This window comes from Polypterus senegalus, chromosome 15 (assembly GCF_016835505.1).
Source record: "Polypterus senegalus isolate Bchr_013 chromosome 15, ASM1683550v1, whole genome shotgun sequence".
NCBI classification, from domain to species: Eukaryota; Metazoa; Chordata; class Cladistia; order Polypteriformes; family Polypteridae; genus Polypterus; species Polypterus senegalus.
This window is the reverse complement of record NC_053168.1, coordinates 66,653,047-66,674,748: the sequence shown is the minus strand read 5'-3', so window position 1 is coordinate 66,674,748 and position 21,702 is coordinate 66,653,047. Positions and strand designations below refer to the sequence as shown.

Sequence of the window (21,702 nt, the reverse complement as noted above, 5' to 3'; positions counted from 1 at the left end):
ATAGCTTCAGAATGTCAGAACTTAAATTTTCGTAACTTGAGACCATTGACAGGGCACTAGTCTTTTGCAGGCTTCACTCACACATATTCTCACCTTCATTCATACTAGACATACTGAGACTCACCAATCATCCTGACACATCATACACATCTTTGGAAGGAGAGGAAAATCGGAGTACCTGCCAAAAACTCCACAGAAAAACCAGGGATAAGTGTACACTGCACAGAGGCAGTGACCAGGGGTCTTATTTACAAACCTCTTTGCATTGACTTGACAATGAAAGTATGCATACGCCAAACACAAAATCAGATTTATTAAACCTGGTGTATTCATGTTTGTATACAGTTTACCCTTTATAAATCTCAATCAGCTTTTAAATGTGGGCATGTGACATCACCTCAAACGTTACCTGGTTGCCACCCTAAAACAACCATAGATGGACTACGCTAATCAACTTCATACATATGCAGACACGATGCTGCAGACTTTTATTTGCTGGTAGAGCTGCTTCCTACCTGACACCGCCACCTGAATTTGAAAAGGCCCATAGTGCTCTTCACAACTCAGCTCACCAAGAACATACAGGGCATTGTACCAGCTCTCCTTTACACTGCTGTGAGCAGAAAGCCACTGTCTCCTGGTACGTGCAATGACATGATTACTGTCACAATGAATAGTATACTGTAGGCCATATGATAAACTGAGGGTTTGGCCACTAATATTATCAACAAGCGAGCCATCATTTACAACACCACCAACAAATTGTCTGCCAATGCTACTTTGTGTCAAAATAAAGAAATCATGGGTTGACCCAGGGCACTGAGCCACAATGTTTGTCAGTTTTATTTTGGCATCATGGGTGATTTGTGTCAAGACAGCCATTGTTAAAACCCGCTTTTGGACAGGTTGAACCCAGTTTCTTTCTAATACCAAACCTATTTCAAGACACACAGTTCCAAGAGAGTGGCTCTTGGGAGCCTAAATCAACTCATAAGCCAACTCATCATGGCCCTTAAAATTTTGCCAGTCTTTGACAACTTGTTTCCTTTGCATTTGACCATTTTCTTAGTCTTCAAGCAGTGCCATACATGCCATATCGTGTCAGACCATTAGTCTATGAGTAAGCTATAGGACATGATAGTTATAGCTTTCTGTACACATGGAGTGCATCATAGCTGGGTTTTTACTTAATGCAGTTATTGACAACGAGGGATTGCAGGGGTTTGTAATCCTAAGAAGGGACAACAGGAAGCCAATATAAACTGACAATAAACCAAAAAAGTTGTTCAGTGCAAATGCACCATTGACCCTCTTAAAAGGCAATTAAATTAGTCTATATGTTGTAGTGATCACTTTTGAGGTTTATTATGTTTATCACATCAAGGCACAAACATTAGGAAGTTTTTCTTTACACAAAGAACGATAGACACTTGGAATAAACTACCAAGTAGTGTGGTAGACAGTAAGACGTTGGGGACTTTCAAAACTCGACTTGATGTTTTCTTGGAGGAAACAAGTGGATAGGACTGGCGAGCTTTGTTGGGCTGAATGGCCTGTTCTCGTCCAGATTGTTCTAATGTTCTAATAATAATGGCTCAGTGATGTCAATTATTATACGCATGAGCGTCACGTAGCTGGTTTGGCTGTATTCCCCAAGGAATCGTTTCCCACTTTCTCCAAAACGTTGCACACGGATGGGACTGTTGTTAAAGAAGACAAATACTCCTGTCAATATTTCTTTTATAAATCCTAATATTTGCATGGAAAGTTGCATATACACATTTCAGGTTTTATAAATCTGACTCTAGACCTGAACTATAGTGTAGAACTCTAAAGCTCTGAGGTAATTATATTAACCAGTGCACTGTTTGGAGGAAATTAATCTCTAAAATATTCTTGCTAAAATTAAAAAAAGTAATATTTTTTTATGTGATTATATTTTCAGTTTCTGCCTGAAAGGAGAAATCTTAGATGGGAACTGCCCAGCTGTTATTGACTACACTCCCTATCTGAAGTTCACACAAAGGTATGTTTGTACAAAAAATGCTGAAGGCATAAGAAAAAACTTTTTTTTTTTACACATAAGTTAAAACTCAAAAAAATGATTGTTGATAATTTAAAATATCATAAGTCTCTTTATGCTGGTGAGATTGTGCTCAGCATCTCATCCCTGCCATTCATGGTAGATCTGTCAGGTGAATTTCGTATGATCTCTGGGTTTAAAATCAATTTAAAATCAGTAAATTATGATATACGGCAGACTAAACTCGATCACTTCACATTGTTTTAGTCAGAACTGGTTTTAAGTTTTCAGGACTAACAGAGATGAGAAAACGTATTTTTTTTAGTTTAATATAAAGTATTAAAAAAATATTTTTAGCAAAATTTAGTAGCCTTGCATGTTTTCCCATGTTGTTTGGTTACTGAGTGTGTGTTGATGGGCAGAAATGGCAAATGTATCCATTTAGAATTAAATCTACAATAAAATAAAGTTTGAAAAAGAAAAGTGAAGGGGTAAGAATATGACAAGGGGGGGTACTAACATGCTGGACTTCTATGAGGAAAAAACAAAAGGATACGATCAAAGTGATGCATATGATATTACTTATCTGGACTTTCAGAAAGCATTTGATAATGTGCCACATGAGAGGCTGGCATCAAACTAAATGAAGTGGAAGTTCAGGGTGTTGTGTGTAGATGGATGAAGAATTGGCTCAGACAAAGGAAGAAGAGGATTATGGTGTGAGGAACCTTATCAGAATTGGCTGATAGTAAGAGTGGCGTTTCACAGGGGTCAGTGCTAGGGTCGCTGCTATTTTTAATATATATAAATATTTTAGATAGGAATATAAGTAACAAGGGTGGCACGGTGGCACAGTGGGTAGCGCTGCTGCCTCGCAGTTAGGAGACCCGGGTTCACTTCCCGGGTCCTCCCTGCGTGGAGTTTGCATGTTCTCCCCGTTTCTGTGTGGGTTTCCTCCGGGTACTCCGGTTTCCTCCCACAGTCCAAAGACATGCAGGTTAGGTGCATTGATGATTCTAAATTGTCCTTAGTGTGTGCTTGGTGTGTGGGTGTCTGTGTACCCTGCGGTGGGCTGGCACCCTGCCTCGTCACCCTGTAGTTAGGATATAGTAGGTTGGATAATGGATGGATGGATGGGATATAAGTAACAAGCTGGTTAAGTTTGCTGATGATACCAAGATAGGTGGATTGTCAGATAATATGATATCAGTTAAATCATTATAGAAAGACTAGGACAGCATATACAGTATTACACATAGGAAGTAAAAATAGTAGGTTTGAATACACAGTGGGAGGTCTGAAAACAGAAAGTACACTTTATGAGAAGAATTTAGGATTCGTAGTTTACTGTACGCTATCAACTTCAGACAGTGTTCAGTAGTTATTAAGAAAGCTAACAGAAGTTACGCTTAAACTTTGTAACTCACTGGTGAGGCCTCATCTGGAGTACTGTGTGCAGTTTTGATGCCCAGAATATAAAAAGGGCATACTCTAGTAGCCTTGGAAAGAGTCCAGAGAAGAACAACTAGGCTCATTCCAGGACTACAGGGGATGAGGAAAGATTAAAAGAGCTGAGTCTTTTCAGTTTAAGCAAAAGAAGATTAAGTGGAGACATAATTGAAGTGTTTAAAATTACCAAGGGAATTAGTGTGGTAGATTGAGACTGTTACTTTAAACTGAGTTCAACAAGAACACGAGGACACAGTTTGTTTGTTTTTTTTCCCACAAACATTAGGGAATTTTTCTTTACATGGAGAAGCATAGACACTTGTAATAAGTTGCCAGGTAGTGTGGTAGACAGTAGGACTTTAGGGATCTTCAAAATTAAATTTGATTTTATTTTGGACGAATTGTGTGAATGACTGGTGAGCTTTGTTGGGCTGAATGTCCTGTTCTTGTCCAGATTGTTCCAATATTGTAATACTTTATGAATCCACTGTACATTAAACAACAACATTTATTTATATAGCACATTTTCATACAAAACAATGTAGCTCAAAGTGCTTTACATGATGAAGAAAGAGAAAAAAGACAAAATAAATAATTAAAATTAGGGAACACTAATTAACATAGAATAAAAGTAAGATCCAATGGCCAGGGAGGATAGAAAAAACAAAAAAACTCCAGACAGCTGGAGAAAAAAATAAAATCTGCAGGGGTTTCAGGCCACAAGACTGCCCAGCTAGGCATTCTACCTAACATAAATGATCTAAATCAGTCCTGATTGTATTCAGGGTTCTCATGGAAGAACTTGATGATGATGGTCATGTGGACCTCTAGCCTTTAATCCATCAATGTAAGAACATCACAGTGCTTTGATTAGGTGATGGTGGCGCAGATCGCCACCACAGTAAACCGGAAAAAGAACAGAAGAGACAGTAGGGGTTAGTACGGATTTTGTAGCCACCATGAATAATAGTGATAATTAATTGAATATACAGAGCATCAGGATTTAACTAAGATGAAGCTATGAGAAAGCCATGTTAAAGTAATCAGTTTTTAGCAGTGTTTTAAAGTGCTCCACTGTATTAGCCTGACAAATTCCTACAGTATTGGCAGGCTATTCCAGATTTTAGGTGCATAACAGCAGAAGGCCGCCTCACCACTTCTATTAAGTTTAGCTCTTGGAATTCTAAGTAGACGCTCATTTGAAGATCTAAGGTTACGATTTGGAGTGTAAGGTGTAAGACATTCCGAAATATAAGATGGAGTGAGATTATTTACGGCTTTGTAAACCATAAGCAGTATTTTTAAAGTCAATTCTAAATAACACAGGTAACCAGTGTAGTGACATAAAAACAGGGGTGATGCACACACAAAAGTCACTCAAACCAGTATATTATATTAATATCAACTGTGACCTGGCAGTCAAGCCACTTCGTTACTGTTTCAGGCATCGGTGTTCAAATCTCCAGCCAGTCTGTGTGTCTATGTTGGATTTCATCATTTCGGATCATTTTTATTGTGCTGTTCTTTTTATCAACACATTTTAAGACATTTACAATACTCCTAGAGAATCTCTGAGGATAATGGGAATATGATCTCTTTATTTGAATTTTAGATAAGAAATGTAGTTCAGCTATTTGGATAATATATTCTTCATTAATTTGTGCAAAGCATGATATGATTCAGCTACAAATACTACCACATGTACAATATATCTTGTTTAAAACTATCTGAAATATATCCTAGATAAATTCTGTACTGTAAACTGTCAACAGGTCCGTGTCTCACTAGGCCATACATTTTGAGATTGCTCTACTGAACAGTTTGGGTTAAAATGTTTACACATCTCTCATATTGTTTTGGATCTAAAAGATCTCCCAACTCTTTAATAGCAACAACTGGAGTAACACCAGACAAGATAATATTATCTAAGAATTCCTCTTGGCTTTATCTCCACCATCTGCCCAGAGGAGACTTTGGGATTTACCCCATCAAGACTTCGCACCACTCATTTTTTGGCATTGGCAAAAGCTGAATGTCTCTCTGAATACTTGCCTCTGTTAGTTGACATATTTTCTTTACCTTGAATATTTTCTTGTGAAACTGCTTGTGTAGTGTAGGTTAGCATACTTTCATGAGAGCTTGATACACAACACATTTTAATAAACGAGCTCAGTACAGACCAGGGATTTTCTATAACTTTCATAGTCTCAGTGCTTCCTCGAGAACATAAACAGCTACTTTCCTTGGAGGATTTGTCGATATTGGTGATTCTTTTCTTCTGTCTTTAATTTTAAAAATGTTATGGTTTCTGTCCAAGAGTCAAAACTGTGACTTTGTTGTAAAGACTGCCATTTTACAGTACTGCATGACTCACTGGTACTATTTGCAGGTGCCCTTTTGCCCTGTCTGTTTTTCTTTCTCTTATATGGGTTTGTGTTTCATCTCTTTTTCTGTTCAGTTGAAGAATGAGCTGTCACCAGCATCTCTGCCTGGCTGAATTAACTGATACACTTTCAGTAACCAACAGAACAACTTTTCCCTCAGCTATTATCATTACCTGGACTAGGAGGCTACACATATGTTTGAAAATAATATCAGTGAGTTGGCTTGGGTATTTTGTTAAGGGAGTAGAGGAAGACAAAATAAAAATGAGTTTCATAGTGCTGCAGTAATTGTTTTTAATGGCATATCTTTTCTGTGACATGTAAAGAGTAGCAGTACTAAACATTTCTTTGAGGCAATCTGGACATTTTTGAGTTTCCAGGCACGTAGTGTAATGTGATGGATAAGGAATTAAACTAGAATCCACAAAGTTGCAGGTTTTGGTCTCCATACTTTCTTATTCCCTACCTTTTCGAAAATCACTGCACACTGTGGAAGTTCCAGTTCTCCAGAAGCTAGGAAATAATATGCTATTATTATTATTAGGGCTGACTCAGGTAACTATTGGTTGGTAAATTTAGCATGCATCATAGGTAAATTCATGGAAGCATGTCTTGGACTTGGTATTCCGCGTACAAATGGTTAAGCCAGAGTGAGACTTGGGGAAAGCTGTATGACCCAATGTTTAGTGATAAGCCAGAACAATGCTTGGAACAGTGGAAAGGTAACACCATGCTGCAAAAAAAATGATGAAAATTTCTGTGTGTTCTACCACTCTACGTCATGTCATTAAACAAAAAGCTGTAAAGCCAGTTATTGAAAAAATTGAATGCTGAACCTGAGCCAATAGTTGAATAAAGCAATAGTGATGGCAATGTGAAACTGATGCAGATATGCTATACGACTGAACTGTCTTGATGAGTCTGATTGCTTTGATCAAGTGAAGCTTCAGCATGATACAATAAGCTAAATGGCAAAAAGGCAAAATACTTGACATCCAGTGGAATGACTAGAAAGATGGCAGCCTCCTAAGCACTGTTTACAATGCATCAACTATCAATGTTCATGTCAGGGAAAATTTGCAAGTCACTAAGCCTTATGCTGTGGTGACCTATAATAACATAATGGCCAGTGTTGATCGTGCCACTTAGGCACTGATATTCTACTCTGTTTTGCTCAAGCAACAGAAAAAAATATTGTATTGTATTAAATATTGTAAGAAAAGCACTCAAAGCAACACAGTTCTATTATCCTGATTGCTATGAGTTGGTGACTTTTTCAAAATATATCACATAAAGGACTTGTATTAAACCTGCACCAGTACAGCAATTGACACTAGATATAGCTTTTCTCCACTGCAGTGGTTCGCAGACTCGATCCTTGGGAACCCACTGCAGGTTTTGTTCTAACCAAATTCACAATCGGTGACAATAATTGATAACAACTGATCTTAGATTGAAACTCAGGTCGAAAATACTGTCAACATGTTAAATAAAAAAAAAACTACATATTCCCCATATCACTGCTTAGTACATTTTAATAAAACTTTACCAGACTTAGCTTTGTAATTTCTACATTGACCCCAAAATACAGAAACTGGGAAATGGCAGCTAACTTAATTAGGCTAGGAGTCCAATGAAAAATGGTGGTTGGTTGAAACAAAACCTGCACCCACAAGGGGGTCCCCAGGACCGAGTTACTGTATTTATGTTGACATTTTGATGTTGTAGCAGTATTTAAATGTTTTTTGCTTGTTTTCTGAGTATCACACTAAGGAGGTTAAAGAAAAGATTGAACATCATGTGATAAGAATAAGTGTATTAGTGAGGGAAATTATATGTTACTAATATGCTGGAATTCTATGAAGAAATGCCATAACCATACTATCAGAGGGATGCATATGATATTAACCTTAATGTTTGGAAAGCTTAAAAATATGCTCCTGCATGATGGGCTAGTGAGCAAATTTGAGGAAGTCAAGGCACAGTGTATAGGTGGGCTTAGGCTTGGTTTAAACACTGACAGGAAAAATTTAGAGGTGAGGAAGCTTTTCAGAATTTGCTGATTAAAAGTTAATTTCCCTCAGAGTTTAGTGCTGGGTTTGCTGCCTTTTTTAGTCCACCTTAATAAAATGGTAAGTGTCTGTGTGTCCATCCAGTTGCTGTGTTTCTGCCATTTCAAAAGATGACACATCACAAACCTTTTTAGCAACTGAATGCATTGCATCTGTCATTCCAACAGAGAGAACACATCACAGAAATGAACACTTTTTTATGAATTACATGCCAAATGGCATATAACAGAGACATATGCATTGCATGGTGCGCTGCAAGCATTAACATTGAGATCTACAGTATGTTGATTACTTAGATTTCAAGCAGCCTTAGAAAGATAGTACAGCTTGTAATATATGAATGGTTTGGATAAGAATAAAACTAAAAAGGCAGAATGGCAAATAATGGATAATGAGCTTAATCATTATAGAAGGGCCTGTACAGAATACAGACCTCAGCACATGAAATTGAATGTAAGTGAGCATAAATGATTACATATAGAAAATAATAAAAGTTACATTTAAATGTATAATGGGAGGTCTGAAACTTGAAAGTGCACCTTATGAGAGGACTGAGAAGATGTAGTGGACAGGTCATTTTCTACAACCAGGAACTGTACAGATGTCATTAAGACGGCTAATAGGATGTTGGGTTATACATCCTGATGTGCAGCATACAAGGCAAGGCAATTTATACTTAAGCTATATAAGTCACTAATGAGACCTCACCTGGAATATTACTGTATATACAGTGCTAGTCTTCATATCACAAAAATACATACTGTATATATTACAGAGAAGAACATCTAGACTGATTTCCAGGACTGAGAGGTATGAGCTGTGAGGAAAGATAAAAGAAACAAACCTTTTCAGTTTAAGCAATGGAGTTGAAGAGGTGATGATGTGATAATTGAAGTGTTTAAAATTATGAAGAAAATTAGTACAGTGGATACCCAGTGGTTACTTTATGAATTAATGAATTCATCGATAAAAATACAGGGACACAGACAACTAGAGACACATGGAATAAATTATCTGGTAGTACAGAAGAGGGAAAATACTATGTTATGTAGCATTAAATAAGCATGTCACTGGGTCCAGCAGAGAGCGCTAGCTCCTTGGGAATGAGTTATTTTGTAATTGCAGCGTGTTATATAACCCGAGCCTATATAAATGTAATATAAAAAGGCGATACCCCTTCCTTAGTGATATGGCGGTTAGAAATCACATAGGAGAAATAACTTTGCTTTGTTTAATGACGGCTTGCGCTGCATAACAGACAAAGGAAGCCAATTGCAAAACCCAGTCCGGGAGTGGGGGCCCAATGTGTAAAATCTGCCATTTTCGCCATTGCAGTGGAAGAATTTTCAGGATCAGATGACATTATCTCCCATCTGTACATCAGCTTTAATGGTGTGCCAGGCAATGTTTCAAGGATTTATACTCTTTCTTCACATGCAGGCCCCCACTTAGCTGAATCCTGATATTCCAAACAAGGCAAAAGAGGATACAGTTTGATGCTGACTTTGATAGACAAAATCTGTCTGACTGCCATCTCGTAGTTGTCTGTATCTGTCTTGTCTTATGATGCTTGCCTAGCAGTTCTATTTGGTGAACCCCAGTGCTAAATCTGGCTCTGTGTCAACTGTGCATGTGAGTAGAAAAAGACAGATTTCTAAGATATATTTGCACAGAGTACAGTGACATATTAAACTTGTACTTTTATTACAGTCACTGACAATATCCACGGCGCTTTAAGGGGGTATGTCAAATAAACATTTTGTTTTTCTCATTGTACTGTGAAACCTTAATCTAGGCTCAGACTAGAGAATAATACTAGCCAAACCCATTATTCTGTTCACTTTAACAGCTCAGACAGCATCAGCAGCGATGAAGAAGAGCTGCGAACGTTAGGAAGCAGTGGAAGTGAAAGCAGCACACCAGAGAACATGGGGCCATCCCACATCATGGATGAGAGCAGCTGGTATAGCAAGTGCAAAAGGATTGAACAAAAATATCGATTAGCCTTGGAGCAAAAGGTGAGGAGGTAACACTTGGTGGTGCTGTAATTAGAGAGGCTTTGTTTTCTGATTCAGTAATATAAAAATAAAATGAATCTAGATGCCTGGCCATGATATTTCTGATTGATTTATTTTTCTGCCACAGTGTATTGTTATGAACGTTTACTTTAATATAGAAAGCTTTACAGAATTCCATCTAGCCTTATCTGCACGTGAACAGCTGCTTTAAGCAAAGAGACTTACTAGATCAGCCCAAAAAGTCCATATGGTTAAGATGCACCTGTACCGATCACCAAAGCAGGGGCCCAGTCACCACGCTACTATCTATTGGAAAGCTGCTAACCTATGTGGATATAAACTCTATACTTTACAATGAGTATATTATCATGGAGATTCCTATGTTTATTATTTTCATTTACCTACGCTATTGTCACTGTTAACTATGTAGTATGTATGTGTTAAGTATATCAACTTTATAGCACCCCACATGTACAGCCTTATCTGCACAAGAGACTTACTAGCTCAGCACAAGGAGAACAAACAGTAAAGATACATCTGTGCTTATCAGCAAGGCAGGGGCCTGCTTACCATGCTACTTTCTACTGGTGGTGTCCCTCCTCAGCTGCTAACCCCTGTGAGATTATGGCAATCACCGACACCAGGTGCTCTTAACATTACACCTTGACCCAATTAAACAACAGTCAGTCAGTCATTGTCTAACAAGCTTACCTCTGAACAAGTTCACATGGGGTGTGTCTGGAGCCTTTCCCAGCTAGCATAGGATGCAAGGAAGGAACAAACCCTGGACAGGGCGCCAGTCCATCTCATACACACACACACCAGTCGTCATATACTAGAGACAATTTTAGGATTGCGAGTTCACCCAACCTGCATGTCTCTGGACTGTTGGAGGAAACCAGGGCAGACACGGGGAGAACATGCAAACTCCACACAGGAAGCACCTGGGACACGAGCCCTGGTCTCTTTACTGTGAGTTAGCAGCACTACCACTGTGCCACCATACCACCCCAATCAACACAACACAAAATCAATATTACAATAAAGTTAAATTATATAATAAAACACTAAAGCCGATATTAGCAAAAGCAGGAAATATACTAGAAAAGAGGCTTAAAAGTTAGGAAATCTATTTGAAAAAAGTCTTGTTAAAAAATACTTTATAAAAAAAATACAGATAATGGAAGACGAGTCTTTTCACATCTTGGTCACTGGCTGTCTCAGACTTTCTGCTGTGTGCAGAGGTCTTGCCAATTTCTTTGGAAACTCAGACATCTTGTCTGGGTGATCATCTTCTCTCACTTTCCTTCTTCTTGTGGTTTGCTGTCCTGTTCTTCTTCTATATTCAGCAAGCATTTCAAACTTAAAGGCTTCACTTCACATGAAATTAGCAATGATTACATGAATAATCAGTAAGCTTGACATGTCTGTATTACACCTCTGTTTTCTTCCTAGGCTGATGTCACTCCTAATCCTAATTACCCCAAGGTATTACATTCCAAAATAGTATTTGTAACACTCTGTCTTTTTTAGGTTTCTAAAATAATGATCTAAAAGATAAAATGTTCAAGTCAGTAGAGATACAGACTTTTAATCAATCTATAGCAGTCATTTCAAAGATATACATGTTTGAGAATATGGGTTCAAGTTCAGGTGGTCCTGAATGTTGACTTGTTTATTCAGTGTTAGCTCACACAATTCAGATTTTTGACTTGGAATTTACAGTCCAGGTTCCTGTTTTAATATATTTTCAGTCAGTCAGTCATTTTCCAACCCGCTATATCCTAACACAGGGTCACGGGGGCTCTGCTGGAGCCAATCTGAGCCGACACAGGGTGCAAAGCAGGAACAAATCCCGGGCAGGATGCTAGCCCACCACAGGGCACACACACAAACACCAAGCACACACTAGGGACAATTTAGGCTCACCAATGCACCGAACCCGCATGTCTTTTGACTGTGGGAGGAAACCCACACAGACACAGGGAGAACATGCAAACTCCACGCAAGAAGGACCCGAGAAACAAACCCAGGCTCCTTACTGCGAGGCAGCAGCGCTACCCACTGCACCACCGTGTAGCCCTTTTAATATATTGTTTAGTTTGTAATTCAGTATTGTGCGTTTGAACATTTATTCTTCATAAGGTACATTTTTATACTGATACGCAGAGCTGAACTGTAAGCAGTATTATAAGTCTACAGGTAGAAGCTAAAATTTGCAGAAGGAGAGAATTAGTCAAAATTAAGTCAAGTTAATGTTTTTAAAATGATGATGTTGAAAAACCAAGCAAACAACAGACTTCTTTAATTCTAAGCTACTGTACTTTACTTTGTAGTCAGGATTTTTCAAAGTGACTAACACATTTGTGTTTGTTTAAGGCAAGGCAGTTCTTTTTAAAAGATAGCAATAGCAATCCAGAGCACACAAATTGACTGCCAAAATGATTAATCTAAATAGGTAGACACAGTAAAGAGGGAAGAGTTAAGCTATGAATAAAACATCCAAAAATGCTAATAAAGGTAAATGCACAGCAGACAAGAGAAAAAAAAAAATGAGTATGGTGATGTATGTGAAATTCATTTTAATGAAAGGGAATCAAGGCAAACAAGAAATGTAAAGGTTACATCAGTTAATGCATAGCAGGCAGTCTTCTTGTTTCGGAGTCAGTAGTACAAGATCTGGCCTACACTCACAACAAATTATATATATATATATATATATATAGTATTGCAGAACATATTTCAAAGGCAATTGTTTATTTTATTAGAATTCTTACAAAGCAAAATCACAACACATAATGCACAGTATGTTGTTAGTGTGGTTCAATACCAAAATGGAGAGTTCGGACTTCAGCTGTGCCTCACTGTATGGTTCCAAACAGATCACTTTACCCACGTGTACGCCAATCCTAAAAAATACACAGAAATAATTATAACCTAACCTGATCTTGTAAGTCAGCTTGGGTAAGAATATCAGTAACATATGTGCTAGTTACAGCCTCTCTTAAACGGAAAAAGCTACAATCGTCTCACTCACTTGGGATGCAGTCGAATATGGTTACTTATTCACTACTAAACTAAAATACTTCGGCCCAGAAGATTCTGTTTCTGTAAATAACATACATTTTGATGTACAGTATTCATTTTAGAACATGAACAAGGCAGGTGTCCTTTGTCAACAGTTTTATTTCCCATGATACCTCTCTCCATCTCCTGGCGTAATCAGTTGTATATTCAAGGAGGTGTACTCATTATAAACGTATTACTGACCAGTACTCATCACTTGCTAAATATCTACAAAATTTCCTGTTTCAAGATTAATTTAAATCAGATGTTATATTGTTTCCAGTTAATGCATTTGTATATGAGCTTTAATGTAAAATGTTTTCTTTTATTGTCTCACAGCACATCATATAATTAGGAATAATAACTAAGCAAAGAGTTAAAGTGCCATTCCTATTTAAGTTTCAGCACCTTGATGTAGGGTGTAACACAAGATGTTACCAGCTAGCCATGCCTTCATCACACATTAGCTGTGAGAATTAGTATTGCTAAAATGAATATCCTTCCAATACCTTTGTACATTTGTATATTAAAAATCCTTTAATAATTAGATGCAATTACAGTATAACTTTTATCTATTTAAAATGTTTGAGTCCTCAGATTAAAAAATGCATTTCAGAGACATAAAGCAGAGAGCAACATGGCTCCACCTAACTGAATTCTGTTACTGGGTTGTTGGAATGTGGAAACGATCAGAATAAAAACAAACTTGTACCCATTTGGTTAGCCGTGCCCCCTACATGCTTTGCTCTGTACATTAATTACCCCAAACAAAGTACAAATCCAGTGGTTACAACCCTAATGAAAATATGATAGCAGTGCCCAAATCATTTGAAAGTTGCTTCATTAATCCTGTATCCCTCCCACCCTTCTAATATCAGGAATAGTCTCTGAGTTTGGAACTTCCGTGACCTGTACAGCCATAGCATATTGGCATCCTTCAAACAATTATGCTTCACATGTAACTTTTTACTATATGCAAGTCAGTTATTTTACTAAAAGACTCCAGCAGACCCCTGTGACCCTGTAGTTAGGATATGGTGGGTTGGATAATGGATGGATGGATGGAACCTCCCCCGACTATATTCTTTAGAAATTATACCTTCAAACTATGATAAAAATCTAGAAAGTGTCTCCAAACTAGAGTAGTTATTTTAAAAGAACAAATTGCTAGATAATAATCTGAGACAGTGTAGGGAACAGGACCTTTCAAACAGATCAGCCTTCAATAGAATACATTCTAAATCTGTGTGAACATGGTCTCTGTCAACTCAGACTATTCAAAGCGTATCCCGGTGAAGACCCTAATATGCACAGACACAATTGCCAATCACACCTGAAGGCTACCTTATTGTCTGTGCCTTTGTCTGCTCTTTTTAATTCAAACAGTTATTTTAGGGTGATCTTGTAAACTGTAATTAAAATGAACAATTTATTTCTTGCATAGCCCAAAATCACATAAAGAATGCTTTAATGGTGTTTAACAGGCCCTGTTTTCCAACAGTCCCCCAGGCTTAATTTTCTAAATAGACAAGAAAAAAATTCCAAAAAAAACATGTAGGAAGCAAAAATGGAAGAAATCTTGGGAAGGGCAATTCAGAGAAGACCCCCTTTTAGGTAGGTTGAGCATGCAAGGGATGTCAAAACATGTTGTTAAGTAGAACATACACAACAGAACACACATAATCCTCTTTACAGAGCTAGATGGCCAGTCTATCATTGCCACCTCAGAAATACAATACAGTGTTACAAACAACTTTGTTCTTGAGCAACACTCCTCACCAAGTACAAGCCCAGAGCACCATGACAACTCTTAAGGCAAAATGCAAGAGAAGCTTATACTGCCCACTAAGCACAGAACTATCACATATGAGGACACAGATTTGTTCAAATACATCAGAAACAAAGTAGGGACTAATTAACTTAACTAAAAAACAACAATATTTGTTCATCAGTTATTTGTAGGGTTGGGGTTAGGGTTCAGAGTCAGAGACAAGCCAGACACAGTCAGAGTTCTGGAGACCCCAGCCAAATAGCTGCCTCCCCCCTACTGGTCATTCTACAGCTGGGTCAGCCAATCTGATGAAGACCCTTCTCCCCAATGATTCCAGTGCCCCTTTATCTGAGACAGTGTTTCTGTGGCAGCCAAACAACTTGGCAGTAGAGCAGTGGCACCAAGCGCCACATGAGGATACCAAGAAGAGAAACAGAATAGGGGAGGTTTAGTAACAGTTTATAAATATTGTATTACTTATATTTTATTGCTGATGACTAACAACAGAGATGCAGTTTGCACTGACAACATAAATTAAGATAAAGCAGATTGCTTTGTTTTCCTGAGTACGAGCAAGGGCAATTTTCAGTCCATGCACTTCCAGAACCCCGTAAAAGAGACAACGAACACAGACCAGTTGGGGAATTCACGAAAAACAGTTGGTTATTCCAAGGGCTGCTTCTTTTTTAGATGATGCCTTCAATATCATGTATTTAGGTGTTCATTTCTTGAGTCCCATTTGTCCATAATATTTTGGTGTCCCCAGCCTGTTCTTCACCATAATTATGACAGGCTACTGTGATCCTTTACATTTGCCAGGGTTACTTGGAAGAACTGGTGCGCCTTCGAGAAACCCAGCTGTCAGAGTCTGTCTCTCAGAACAAAGTGCTTCTCAAGAGATTGGAGGACACACAAGTGACACACAAGCTCGAAAAGGAGCAACTTGAGTACATTGTCATTGAGCTACAGGATCAATTGTAAGTATAGCTTCAGATATATATTAATATTTTGTGTTTGAGGTTTTCACCAATGTGCAAGTTCTTACTTGAGTAAAAATGAGTTGTAATTTGTATAAACTCTAGAACATATTTTAGCAAATACAGTAATTAACTGAAATGCGTATGTTTCTATATGTTTCTTGAGGCTGCTTTTTCTGTGTTGGTTTTGCAGTCAAAGACCACAAAAGCTAAATATTCTCCACGATTATTCATCTTTCAGGTTGAGACTGCACTGTTTACCACCATTTCTAAAGCTCTGTCCCTAACATTTCAAACTTTGACTAATAATATGCATTTCCTTAGTGCTGGCAAAGGTGAATCATTTTTTTCAATTTGTTCTTTTGCAAAAAATTATTAAAATGTCTACAACAAGTACAATCAATTTTCTGTAAATGTTACAGAAAGGTGACACATACAAGTAACTAAGATACTCTGCCATTTACTGTAGAAAAGCAAGAATGAGTGCACTTAAGGAGAGTTGTAGCTGTCACTGATTCACGTTGTATACAGGTTATCAAGGAATATGCATTTAGAATTACTTATACTTGCATTTTATAGTGTGTCAAATGTTGGGCTTCATGCTTCAACTCTATAAATTGTCCTCACTTATCACCCAACACTCTTCATGTTTTGTTTACACCCAGTGCCAACAGATAATCACTGAATGCCACTGTATTCTTCCACAGCAGCTGTCACATTGCTCTTTTTTATTTAGTCTCAGTTTGTCTTAGGACTCTTTGGATTTTCTAGGGTTATGCTGGTGTCCAAATGCATCCCGAAGACGAGGTTAGGTTGACTGCTGATGGTAGCTAAGAGCGATTGTGTGCATGAGCATAATATCTGATGGACTGGCACCCTATTCGAAATTCCTTCCACCATAGACATATGGCATAGCCTTCTGTGATCCTCTATGTGAATACAAGATTTCAGAACATGAATAAATGAATGAATAACCATATAGTAGAATGTTCGAAAACAAATGAAAGTCATGGATGTGCTAAAAATAGGAAATAAAGGAAAATTGTAAGTTTCCGGGGTCTTAATATTTTTATAATTAGCTTTTCTAAGTCATCTAAATAGCATATACTGTCTAAATTAACCAACTTGTCTTTTACTCTATCTTTCTTCTCATTCTTGTTAATCAATTGTTATGCAATGCTACAAAAAAAGAGAAAAATCTAGTAAGTTGGGATGGCCACTTCTCAATTTTAATTTGGTTGATTGGATTTTTTAATTAGATCAGAGTTTCTCAAACTATGGGTCACAAGTTGTTACTCTTGGGTCGAGAGTTACTGCTCTATTTAATGGTAATGGGTCACAGATGAATTGTGAAGTGGGTTGAGCAAGCAATTGACATTAGTTCAACAATCATCCTCGAGTACCCCCTCCCACTCTGGCGATCGACTACGATTCTTCAAGGGAGGATGCCAACCCCACTCTGATGGTCATCCAGGCATGCAACAAAGAATCTGCCTTGAAGACACAAAAAAGGGCAAGATTGGGTTGCAACAAAGAAACTTAAAAAAAAAACCCTGAATTTGATAATCAACACTGTTTTTTTATATAATTGCCATAAAATTTCCCCAATTTACCCAAAATATCTACTTAAAATTGGCGAAACCTCCTATTTTATTGAGCTTGTCTTCCAAATAAAATCAGTTTTAATTAGGGATGCTCCAATCAGATTTTTTTCTAAGGTCGATACTGACCACAAATTTCATGTTACTTGTTTGTTACTTTATCCCTTTAAAGAGCTTTTTACACTAATCTTTTGCATAACCAGGTGCATAGAAGCCTATATTAAAGTGTATATTTTAAATTAAACTGTAGACCTCAGTTGTCAACACTTCATTGTTTATTAACAAAAGTAAATTCTGTAGGATTATTGTTCAATGACCATAAAAATGCTAAACAAAATCCTTAAAATATATACTTTAACTAATACAATATTTGGAAAAATATGTATCCATAATACGAATGGCATAAAAGAACATAAAATGTTCCTCATTAATTACAGTCTGTCATATTGTTTAGTTTTTTCTGTAATGTACCTATCTGATACAAGGCTTAGTATACAACCAACAATTATATGTTACAGTTGTAATACAGTGCATATAAAGTTAGAAGTTTCTGAACCGGTGTACTTTTTCAGCTTTATGGACTTATTGTGCCCATACATTTTTCTTTTACATGTAACACTAAAAAGTGAATGCAATTGTGTCGTAATTGCAGTGTGTTTGGCTTCTGGGAAGAGAACAGCATTCTCCCTAACAGTTTAGAGAGGCTCTACTTCATGTTCTTCTAATTTCTTAAAATCTCTTCTATTGAACACAATTAGCTGACTGGATTTCACTACTGGCTATTGAAGTCAGAAAAAAAAAAAGAAACAGACAGGTCAAGTTGTATCTCTGCTTGAGTCTCCTGAGTACCTGAATATACAAGGGGTGTCTGATGGGAAGTGAGCCTACCTATGAACGAGTAACATCACATATATGAAGTTTTTTTATTAAGTAGACCAGACCTTGTTTGTAATTCCTGCCAAATTTTAACCCACCAACTGTTTCTGCTGCCTGCCATTGCTGATAAATGTCCTGAAAAGCCGTTTTTCAGAAACCTCTTTCATCATAACAGTGCCCCACCACACAGAGTGCACGTGACAGTGGAAACATTGCAAGAATGCAACTTCAAACTGTTGCCCCACCCTCTCCATTTGTCAGATTTGGTGCCTTCTTTCTTTTTTTCTCTTTCCTAAGATGAAGAAACACCTGAGTGGTTACAATTTCACCACAGATGATGCATGTCATTGATGAGCCAGTGTAGTTGTGTGACTTGCAAGAAGTTAAATTTTTTTCCAAGCACACCCATAGGTTGAAACACCAGTGGGAGAAGTGTGTTCACCTTGAGGGAGACTACATTGAAAAAATCCTAAAATGGCATTGTGCCATGCCACTTCTTTCCCATGTAGGATCAGTTTCCATCAGATAATTTTAAATGGGAAAAATTCATTTTGTAAAATTTCTTGTGCCATCATAATGTTTATTTTTAGACCCTGAACACTTTGAAAGAATACAATATGTTTTTAAATATCTATTATTAAAGTAATACATGTTTAACTCTGAGGCAATACAGTGGCACAATATCTGAAGGAGTTTGGTCACTGTCTGTGCCTTCTGCTAATTTACACTCTTGTTCATGTCTTTAGAAAATAGCAGAATGGCACTTTACATTCAGGGTGATGTGGATGTGCAGTAATTAGTGCTTCTGCTTCATAACAGGTTAATTTCAATCCTTGTGATTGTGAATGTGGAATTTACACATCCTTCCCTTGTTTAAATGGATTTTCTTCCAGTAGTCTACTTTCTCGTAGTAATTCAGTTTTTGCTACATGAACAAGACCTATGGTACCTATTATTATTATTATTATTATTATTATCATTATATACTAGGGGGCTTTGCCCCCTGCTTGCTTCGCTTGCCAACCCCCTGGCCAGCGCTGTGTGCTAGCCTCTTTGCGGTTCTGCTGCTCACATATGGGGATGTGAATATACAATTTAAACAGATTTTAATTGTCATGTGAAGTGTTACATTTGTATCCACGTGACGTATAACTGCCTGTGATTGAATTTCCTTTCTTTCTCTCCAATAAATAAAAAACTTTTTTTGATGTTTGGCACTGAGATTTATAAATTGTCTTTGCAAAAGCTATTCTAACGGGAAACTGTTAACATTTTAATACGAATGGCATATCAAGATCTCCTTTGGTGTCTAATGTTATCCGTGGGAGATTTCTTGGATACATTCTTCTTTCTACAGTAACTGTTGTAGATATTCTTCGTGATATTGTACGTTGATGTAAGTTCATCTTTCACACAGTCACCACCAACTTTTTCAGCATAGTCTATTGATACACGTTTAACCGTTTTGCGGTGTTACCAATCGACTTATTTGGCGTAAATTCGTTTGACTTCCTTGTTTCTAAGTGCTAGGAATTCCTGTGTTCTCATTTTTTCTGTTGATAACCCTTCGTGATGAAATTCTTCAATAAGATTTGGACATAATACGTCTTCTTTAATTGGGAGCTTAAAGTGAGGAAAACGTTAACATTTATAAGAGCTGAGAATGCATTCACAAGACTGAGAGGTGAGAGGACCATGGCCTTGTTTGAAAATGGTTGTAAGTATGACGTAACTTGAAAGAATCTCATGTTAAAAGTCTCTGTCTCGCGGGACTTCAATCCAAAAAGTCTCTTCAAAAAGTCACATCTCATCGCAGGATAAAAAGTCTCATCTCCAAAGATTTTTTCATTATAATAGAAAGACATTTGGCTGACATTGTATCAAAGGTAACTCACAACAGCTGACTAATTTAGAGCACAGTCTGGGAGGATGACTTGCTCAGGGTCTCACAGAAGACTCACCAGTCACTGGCACTGAGCCAGAATCCTTGGGATTTAAGATCCTAAGGCTTAGCCTTATCACCATTCTGCCTCCTATGAAGAGTCTAAATTGGCCTGTTGTGACTGAGTATAACTGTGTGTGGGAGTGTGATGAGGCTTTTTCCTGATTTACAAGTGCTGTCAGGTTAGGCTACACCCTCCTATAGGCTCTGGAAAAGTAAGTTCAGAAATTGGAGAGATCAGTTTTTTCATGAGCTATGTGTTTGGATTACTGCAGTACTTACAATAAGCTACGGGTAACTGATTTGGACAAGTCTGGGTGTATTTTTAATCAGCTGTGCTCCACCATAAGGTGTAATTTGGCAGGCCACTAAGGTAATAATAAGGATCAGGTGATGAAAGCAAAACCAAAAATGTAATAAGGGTCACAACCAGGTAAGCACAAGACCAAACAACTAAACCAAATACATAAACCAAGCTTGTAGTCAAAAGAAACCTAGACATTAAATCGGAACCAAAATCTGAATTACGGAATAAAGCACTCACAAAGAGTTTTAAGAATTGTATCCACAGACCTGGACACAGACACAAATGTAGTGTCCATTTAAAAAAGCGTCACGCTGATGACATCACACAGCTCAGCTTCTGAGGCCATACCCCCAGTGACAGCTGAAGCATTGAGGATTAAATGGAAATTTATTTGGACAATGAAAGTAAATTTGAATTTTCTAATATTGAACACCAAGATAAAATATTAACTGTCTTTGAGGAACTATTTATAGTGCTCACAAATAATTTCTCAAATGACCAACTGCCATGACAAGTATTACAGTAAGGTTTGCATTGACTTCTCCATGGTATTCCACAGTCTCTGTCTTTGAATTTCTGGAAGTCTTCTTTCTATTGCCTTGTGTTTCTGCAAGTCACTGCGTCACAAATTAATATAGCAGTCCATGCAATTGCAATCTCAATCAATGGTTGTCTGCTGCTCAGATGGTTGTTAAAGTTGGTGGCCAAAAGCCTATTGTGGGTTTTTTTCTTTGTTGTTTTCAATAAAAATTTTATCATTAAAATAATAATAATAATAATTTGTAAAGGTTGCTCTACAGTGGAACTTTTAGACCTTCCACCACATTTTTGTTTTGTGTGTTTTGTCAGATAGGCTGTATGCAGTGGGCAGTGATATTATGGTATAGCCATGGACTCTACACATGAGACATTTGGGGCTTTAAATGAGTTAACATCAAATGTAAACACATCTCACCGGTTAAAATACTTTACATTTCACTTCAAGCAATGCTCGTCTTCATAAATCAGTATCAGTAAATTCTATCATCAACAAACAACAAAATATAATGCACAAGTGTTATCTGATCCCAAAAATCAATATATGCAGTTTATACCCTCTAATTCCCATGTTTCCACCTGATGTTCACATGTGTTTTCTGCCAGTTTCTCCGAAGCCCCAAAACTGACAACTCTAAATTAACATAATACGAGGGGGGGAACTAAACAAAATGTGACT

The 21,702-nt window shown here is 37.5% G+C and overlaps 1 protein-coding gene across 2 annotated transcripts in view; it reads left to right on the top strand.

The window, feature by feature from the left end:
• The window catches only part of rundc3b (RUN domain containing 3b), a 241,720-nt gene that overhangs the window by 179,516 nt on the left and 40,502 nt on the right, over nt 1-21,702 (top strand). For both annotated transcript variants that reach the window (XM_039737021.1, XM_039737022.1), the window contains exons 6-8: nt 1,946-2,026; nt 9,778-9,946; nt 15,603-15,760. In XM_039737021.1, the coding sequence (XP_039592955.1) occupies nt 1,946-2,026; nt 9,778-9,946; nt 15,603-15,760 (408 nt within the window). The remainder of the gene's footprint in view (nt 1-1,945; nt 2,027-9,777; nt 9,947-15,602; nt 15,761-21,702) is intronic.